We start from the raw sequence: 9,002 nt of genomic DNA, 5'->3' as shown, positions 1-9,002 counted from the left end.
GGTCCGGGCTGGGGATTCGAACCCACCACCTTAGGTGTACGTGGCTGGCGCCTTAGCCGGTTGAGCTATAGGCGCCGAGCCGGAGTTGTCTTTTTTCACTGGAGGATAGTCATTGGCTTCAGGTAACAGCATTCAGGCTAAAATGCAAGATAGTCAGTTAAACTTCATGATTCCGAAAGAAATCAGCAAGCTTTATGATTTACAAACAAGTCAGTGTCCTTTTCAATGTCAGTAGATTACATATTAATCAGCATGTGCACAGTTTGAGGAACTGATGATAAGATTTGAGGGACTCACAGTAAGATTCTGTACTCAGGAATAGGATGTGAGCCAAGAATCATAAAACATTCCCCAGGAAGTGAATTTGGGAGCTGGCCAAATGTGCTGTGGAGGTCATCAAGTGTAAACTCCATAGAAAGGGCTCTTCTGAATACTATATCTATACTAGTCTGCTTCCCACTCCCCATATGCTTACCTTCTTCACCGAATTTGCTTAATGTTCTGCACAAAATTTATCAGGTATAATTTATTTTATTACAAACCTGTTTTATCCATTATCATACATATTCCAAGGTGAAAGAGATATTAACTTGCTTTATTCACTGCTGTGTCCTAGCCCCTAAGTTTCTAGCACTATAAAAGGTGCTGAAAAAATGTTTGTTGAATACATAAATTTCTGTAACAACTGGTTAATAACCCATTGATTCATTGGTTGCCTTCAGCACTAAATCTTGACAAACTTACACAGCAATTTGATTTGGTGGCTCTAATAACCTTTTCCCAATTTGGTTGAAAATCCCTCCATCAAATCTCAGGTATTACTCCATCCCAAGAATCAGCTTTACAAAACAGCTATGTGTGATTGATAATGGAATTTCTTCCTCAGTAGGTCCTTGGTGTCGGGGATTTGAAGAATGAATTCACACACCACAGATCAGTGGTAAGACAGGATTTTATTAGATAGAAAGGAATATGAAGCAGTAAAAAGCACCAGAGCCTCCGGCAAAGGAGAAGACCCAAGTCAGAAAATCTCTCATGGGCCCTCTGTCTAGGGGTATATATTGTCTGGAGATTTACATTTTGGCTAAGATTTGGTAGGTGAAAAAATATCCTTTCAAAGTTGAAAGCAGTTCCTCCCCTGGGACAAGGTCACTAGGTCCCTATAGTTCTTGTCTATAGGGAAGGGATTAGGACGCATGTTCCCTACTCAAGGTGGAACCACCAAAAAAACCATCTCAGTCTGCTTCGTTCATGACCTTGTTAAAGCCCAGAGGGTGTGGTCTGGAAAAGGCAGCCTGTTTATGCCCGGAAATGGGGGTTTGATTTCTGAGTTCACCTGGGCCTAGAGAATGGGGGGATCCTTGTCCAGATCTGAGTGGTGGAATCCTGCATCATGATGATACTTGAATGGGCATTGGAAAGTCATTTATTCATTCATTCCTCTATCAATACCTACCTATCTTTCTAACGTGTGTAGTTGACATTATGTATCTTCAGAGATTCATTTCCTGTGTCTTCAAAGAATTGCATCTTAAATTCTGCTAAATAAACTTTTGGATTGGCTTGCTAGATTTTAAGTTTAAATAAAAATATCCTATTAAGGAAATCATCATATCTTGTCCAGGAAAATTTTATAAATTATATAATTTATCTCGAAGCAATTGAAATTTTGGATGAAATTGGACATGTGGAAGCATACATTTTAAGGGGCAAGGAGCGCTGCCTTGTATCACCGAAATCATGTATTGGAATTACATTATCAATTTCTGTTATAAGAAAGGGTAATAAAAATAGAAACATGGCAAGTAACAGACCCCTAGTGTTTGACATTTATTTGGATAGAGAGTCATAACTGTAGTACCGGTAAGTATAACGCTGATTTAATCAATATGTTGGTTCACAAGATGAATCCATTAAACTTCAGCTTCAGGGTTTGGGAAAACCCTTTTGAAGGAGAGCTATCGGTGGAAGGTAGATTATTCCAGACCAATGCAAGGAACAAATCTAGAAAATTTGTATTTTTAAGAGATTGCCAGACTGAGTCTGAAACAGGACAAGTTTCAGGTAGACAGAACAGCAAAAGTAAGGGCTCAGAGGTAGGGCTGAGTCTAAGTGGGAAGAGTTGAGAGAGAATGTTGGCAATAAGACCAGAAAGACAATTTTAGGAGATGCCCTAACTCCAAATCATTTCTTTGAGACAACTGAAACCTAAAATCATTACCTAAATGCTTTGCCCAAGGAGGATATACAAAACAACGTTACCAATAACGTTACCTGGGATTTAGCACCAGGTCTCCTGTGTTGTTTCCACTATACCGGGTGGAAGCTAGACCATGAAGCGTTGAAATATCTGTAAGATGAAATTTTTGATAGGCGTCTGTCCTAGTCAACTGTGGCTATGAGGCCACTTCTAAATCTTGCTGATGCTGGACCTCCTAAAGTCTAAGGGATTACGTTTTTTGGCCTCGACATAAAAACGTTGGGCATTCGCTCTCTACTACGATTTATTAACACATGCGATAATTATACATCTTTCACAGGTCTGTAAGGGCCACGTAAAGTCGCTTTCCACGTAAAAATGCCATTCCCCAGCATTCCGCAAAACACTCGGAGACGTCACCACTGTTCAAGTACTGGAGGGCTACGCGCCCGGGACCACACCCTCTGCAGCCGAAGCCCCGCCCTCCAGCCCTGTCTCTCCATTCCTTTTTTCCGGAGCGTGATAACGTAAGACGTAGGTCACGCACTCTTAGCAACTGGTCCCGGAAGCAAAAGGCAGACAGGCTGCGAAGAAGGCGGAAGGGAGGGTCCGGGTAGGACGGCAGGGGGCGGGGCCGGGCATGGTAACGGCTCGAAACCCGCGGGGGGCTGGGCCGGAGGGAGGCGGAGGAACCGGTACCCGCCGCCGCCGCCGCTGCTAGTGCTGCTGTCGCTCTACCCTGGTCCGTGTGGCCCTCGTGGGCCCCGCCTCAGCCATGATGATCCACGGCTTTCAGAGCAGCCACCAGGACTTCTCCTTCGGGCCCTGGAAGCTGACGGCGTCCAAGACCCACATCATGAAGTCAGCCGATGTGGAGAAGTGAGGCTTCGGGACGTGGGGTCCGGGCGTGGACAGGTTTCTGGGCGAGGGTGGGAGGCCGGGAGAACTCGGTGCAGCCCCTCCCCTTCCCCCTGGGGCGGAGGCGTGGTCCCTCCGGACTGGACCTTTGATTGACAACTTCGGTAAATAATCCTACCCCAGCCTCTGGACCTTTGGTTGGAGTTCGCGAAGCGCTGCAGTCGTGAAACGGTCACTCTGTTGGGTTTGAGCAGAGCATGACTGTTCTGGTGGACTTTGCCCTTAGCCAAACGTCTCTTCCTGCCCCAGCCGGCGCCACCTTTCTTTCTGAGTGGCTGTGACCTGTTTTCTTGGGGGAGGGGGATTAATGGAATGATTAATATATAATATAACCTAAACAATATAATATGTAATTAATGAATATATATTTCATTTTAGGCGTGTCAGGTGATGTGCTAGGCACAAATAATTTACAGTTTCATCACAGGGCCAGATTGACAGATTACACGGCGAATAACTGTTTACGATGAAAACGTGCGTGCGGAGTGATTTGAGTGAGATCTTTAAGAGGGGGGAGCAAAGCATCTGGGAAATTGGGATGCCTGAATGAAATCTTGACAGAGTTTCTGGGAGAGGGACGGGGGATTGAGTCAGGGAAGTGTGTAGAGCTGGAGGTCAGGGAGAGTGAGAGCTGTGGTGTGTTTGAAGAGCTGTTTTTGTGCGTGGTAGTGACCCTGGGGGAGCAGAGATACTCAGGGAATTTTTACGCCAGGCTAAGGAGTTTAGAATTTTATCCGGCAAACTCTGATTGTAATTTTATACAAAGGGGATACATTATCAGATGCACACCCTGAAAGATTTCTTTGGAGGTGATGTGGCGGGTAGATGAATTGGAAGGCTGCAGGACTGAGAAAACCAGTTACTAGGTAGAAGAGAGAGTAGAGAGGTTCTAGAAACTTAATTTCTTGGATTTGATGGCCACTTGATAGGAAGGGATGGCCTTTGATAGGAAGGGAAATAAAGGAAGACTCTATACTGATGGCAAGATTTCTGGCTTGGGCTGTTGCATGAATAGCATTGCCATGGAACAAGGTGAGAAGCACGGAAGGAGAAGATTGGAGACGAGGCGTTGGATTGAGAATGAGTTTAGTTTGTTGAAATGTGAGGTGGATGTGGGTCATAAAGTGGAGATGTGCACTAAGCATTTGGATATCTTGGAATTCAAAAAAGATGGTGTCTTTGGGCTTAGGTTTGAGAATCATCAGTTTATAGTTGATATCTTGGAGCCTTGGGTATGGATTAAGATTACAAGATTATCTAGAAGTCATCCAGAAGAAAAGGTCAGGAGATAGAACCCTGGGAAGCATTTGCATTTTAAGATTAAGGCATGCGTGATCAGGGAAGAGAGGTGAGTCAAAAAATAAATGAATTGTAACATTCTTAGATGTTCATTGAAAGAAATGAGGAAAATGCAGAATAGAAAGGGAAAAACTTTGCTTCATCTCACTGCAGGTTGAATTACTCTTAGTTTTTCTTCTCCAAATACTTACACTATATAAAACAGCTTCAAATTGGGGTACCCAGATAATTTACTTGCAGACTTTTCAAGAGGTGCTGTATACATGGACAATCTAAGGGAATCAGATTTTAGATCAGTAATCTTATATATTACTCTAAAATAGATGTGCTTGAGCATACTTAGTCCTTTTTTCATATGACAAAAAGAAGACTTAATCTTCGCCCATCCTTAACTTTTCTACGATGCATTGTTGTAGGGTATAAAAACCTCCAGGATGCTAAATAGATTAGGTAAAATACTGGGTTTAGGAAGCTTCCTTTCTTCTTGCCCTTGCAGAGGCTTCCTGTCTTCTTGTCATTACTGGTTATTAACATCTATTAAGAGTGAAGCTGGATGTTAGAAATGGGGCATTTTGACCTGTTTCTATAAACTTTTTAATTTTATTTTTAATCATGATTATTTTTCGAGACAGGGTCTTGCTTTGTTTCCCATGGTGGAGTATAGTGGCATGATCATAGTTCACTGCAGGCTTGAACTCTAGGGCTCAAGTATTTTTTTACTATTGTAAATAAGGGTGATAAGTATTAATGTGTATAGGTTTTTTCCAGTATTTGGGGTTATTTCTTTAGTGCAGGTATCCCAAAGCTGATATTTTTATTTTATTTTATTTTTTTATAGAGCTAGAATCTCACTGTGTTGCCCAGGCTGGTCTTGAACTCCTGGCCTTACACAATCCTGTTTCAGCCTCCCACAGTGTTGAGATTACAGACATGACCCACTGTCCTGGGCCACAAGGCTGGTATTTTGATCAGAGGGTATGCATTTTATTAAATTCTTTGTATTTTTGCTTGATTGCTTGGGTGGAATGTAAGTTGCTATAATCCATCTGGAAATCCATATAAGCAAGTGCTGGTTTTCCTTACCAGTGCCAGGAGCTTTTCCTTTCTTCATCAACACCTTTTGAAACTACAAGAAGTTGAGCATTTTACTGGAAGAATTGTTTACCTATAAGTGATAATATCCTTTTTTTTTAGAGGAAAGGATTTATTTCTGAAGGTGAGCACCCTGATTGGCTGAGTCTTCTCCTTATTTATTTATTTATTTTTAGGGACAGAGTCTCACTTTATTGCCCTTGGTAGAGTGTCGTGGTGTCCTAGCTCACAGCAACCTCCAACTCCTGGGCTTAGGCAATTCTCTTGCCTCAGCCTCCCGAATAGCTGGGACTACAGGCACCTGCTATAATGGCTGGCTATTTTTTTGTTGCAGTTTGGCTGGGGCCAGGTTCAAACCCACCACTCTCAGTATATGGGACTGGGACCCTACTCACTGAGCCACAGGCGTCACCCAATATTGCTGTCTTGTCTTCATTGCTAATATTAATATAGTTGTTTTGTAAGAACAAAAAGTTCACTAGAAATCTGGTGTTTGTGGACACACTATGAGTGTTGAGTCATCTCCTAGGCAGTCATAATGGAATTAAAGCCGTTTTTATTTTGAAACTTATTGGGCTTTGATAATTCAGGAACGAGATAGATGTTTCCAATAAGGACCAGTGTTTTTGCCATCTAAAACCCAAATTGTTTAATTCGGTCATGCAGGGTTTTTCACTTCTTTGTTTTTCACCTAAGAGGGCTGTCTGGAAAGTATCCAGCTGTGTATGTCTATTTTTCATATTACAAGACTGTATACTTTCCAGATACCTCACATATATACATTTGAAATATATACAAACGCCGTTTGGTATATCTAATTGGAATTAGATTTAAGACTTTTTTTTTTTTTTTTGAGACAGAGTCATCACTCTGTTGCCCCAGCTAGAGAGTAGTGGTGTGATCATAGTTCACCACAAGATCAAACTCTTGGGCTCAAGTGATCCTCAGCCTCCCAAGTAACTGAGACTACCCACCACCCAGGTAATTTTTTCTAAATTTAGTAGAGATAGAATAAAATAAAAAAAATAATTTTTTTCTAATTTTAGTAGAGATAGAATATCCCTCTTGCTCAGGCTGCTCTCCAACTCTATATCTCAAGCAGACCTCCCATCTTGTTCTCCCAGTGTACTAGAATTATAGACCCGAGCCAGCAGACCTAGCCTGGAAATAAATTTAAACAATTGAAAAGAGAGTGAATGTGGACTTGGGATATGTGCGTGAATCTATTTTTGGCTTTTGTTGTTGTTGTTGTTTTGTAGAGGCCGAGTCTCACTTTATCGCCCTCGGTAGAGTGCTGTAGTGTCACAGCTCATAGCAACCTCCAACTCCTGGGCTTAGGCAATTCTCTTGCCTCAGCCTCCCGAGTAGCTGGAACTACAGGCGCCCGCCACAACGCCCAGCTATTTTTTCTGTTGTTGCAGTTTGACCAGGGTGGGGTTTGAACCCACCACCACCCTCCGTATATGGGGCGGGTGACCTACTCACTGAGCCACAAGTGCCGCCCACTATTTTTGGCTTTATGTGAGAATATTTTTTAATATAGTCTTATTTTACTTTATCTGAAATTATAGCTATATAATGTAGTTGTTAAAAAGTCCAGCAGTCTTAAAGAAGAAAAAGAAACCCTTCAGATCTGCTAAAGTAGCTGTCATAAAGCACTTGCACTAAAATCAGTGGTTCTCAACCTTCCTAATGCCACGATGTATTTTCATTGGTTACAAAGGGGTTGCAACCTACAGGTTGAGAACTGCTGACTAAAATCATGTACATCCATTAGAACAGGGGTGTCTAACACCTGGTGCTTGGGCTGCATGTGACCAGGACAGCTATGAATATGGCCTGACACAAAACTGTAAACTTGCTTAAAATATGGTAAGATTTTTTTCTAGTTATTATTTTCATGGAACTCTTTTGCACAGTTCTCAAGCTTGAACTTTGTAGATGAACATGTCATATCCCAACGTGACATAAAATAAACATGCATACCCTCTTGCAATTTATATGCACATGTGGCTTCCAGGGCCTTATCCTCCATGCATGGTCAAATTGACACCATCAGACATTGCATGTGTTTGTGATGCCTTGGTAGTGATTATCAATAGTATTTTAATCTTTTAACTGACTTAAATAACATTAAATGCAATGTTAACCATTGCAATGTTAGGCATTTAATGTTATTTGAAAGTCAGTTAAGCATTCGTATTTGATTATTGAGGGTACATCCACACCTTGGCAGTGCCTCACACATTGGCCGGCCCTTGCTTTACAATCAGCCTTCTGCCTCACCCTGCATCAGCAGCTGAGATGTGGAAGGGTCCAAACTTTGCTTTCTATTTTCCTGTCAATTAATTTTCATAATAAAAATAAAGTCTCTTACCTATTACTGTTTTTTAAATCCCAGCATGGCTACTATGTCTCAAAATAGAACCCCCCAAAGTAAAAATTGTGGATGAAGGAAGATTGTTCAATGAAAAGTAGACAAATAACTACTTTTTTGTCGAATCAAATAGTAAGGCACTTACCTTAATTTGTAGGATATTTGTGCAGGTTTTCAAAGAGTTTAATTTGAAAAGGCATTATAGGCAAAAACATGCCACCAAAAATAGCAGAACTGAAAAAAAGTGTCTCTTTTCAACAATATTTATTTATTTATTTATTTATTTTAGATACAGAGTCTCACTTTATCCCCCTTGGTATGGTGCCATTGAGTCATAGCTCACAGCAACCTCCAACTCTTGGGCTTAGGTGATTCTCTTGCCTTAGGCTTCCGAGTAGCTGGGACTCCAGGTGCCCGCCACAATGCCAGGGAATTTTTTTTGTTGCAGTTTGGCTGGGGCCAGGTTCGAACCTGCCACCCACTGTATATGGGGCCAGCACCCTATCCACTGAGCCACAGGTGCTGCCCTCAACAAAATTTTTTTTAAAAAGTTACAACTCGGATTCCATTGTAAAAGCTAGTTATATGGTGCCATATTTAATAACAAAAAGATTTTTTTTACTGATACTGAGTTTATTGTTTATTGAACTTTGTATGGAAAGCATGGCCGATACAATTTGCCCTGAAAAAAAGTGAGCTATTTCCAAAATCAGTTTGTTTCAAAATGAGGAAATTGGAAAATCTATAATTTAAAATTTTATGTTTTGGTGATAGATGACAGCACCAATGCTATAAATATGGCTTCGTTTGCCACTTTTATTAGAAATAATAATTATGGGCTCGATGCCTGTGGCTCAAATGGCTAAGGCACTAGCCACATACACTCAAAGTGGCAGGTTCGAATCCAGCCTGGACCCGCCAAACAACAATGATGGCTGCAACTGAAAAAAAATAGCCAGGCGTTATGACGGTTGCCTGTGTTCCCAGCTACTTGGGAGGCTGAGGCAGGAGACTCACTTGAGCCCAGGAGTTTGAGGTTGCCATGAGCTGTGATGCCACAGTACTCTACCCAGGGGGATGGCTTGAGGCTCTGTCTCAAAAAAAAAAAAAAAAAAA

The 9,002-nt window shown here is 41.6% G+C and overlaps 1 protein-coding gene across 2 annotated transcripts in view; it reads left to right on the top strand.

Moving 5' to 3' along the window:
* The first annotated feature begins 2,503 nt into the window (after window positions 1–2,503).
* TIPRL (TOR signaling pathway regulator) overlaps window positions 2,504–9,002 on the top strand; it is a 55,436-nt gene continuing 48,937 nt past the window's right edge. For both annotated transcript variants that reach the window (XM_023510827.1, XM_003785727.3), the window contains exon 1: window positions 2,504–3,079. In XM_023510827.1, coding sequence (XP_023366595.1) covers window positions 2,976–3,079 — 104 coding nt within the window. In that variant the 5' untranslated portion in view covers window positions 2,504–2,975. The remainder of the gene's footprint in view (window positions 3,080–9,002) is intronic.

Source organism: Otolemur garnettii, unplaced genomic scaffold, assembly GCF_000181295.1.
Source record: "Otolemur garnettii isolate 467f Iridium unplaced genomic scaffold, OtoGar3 scaffold00016, whole genome shotgun sequence".
In the NCBI taxonomy this organism is placed as follows: Eukaryota; Metazoa; Chordata; class Mammalia; order Primates; family Galagidae; genus Otolemur; species Otolemur garnettii.
Note: the sequence above shows the minus strand (reverse complement) of the source record. Positions and strands in the feature narration are given on the sequence as shown.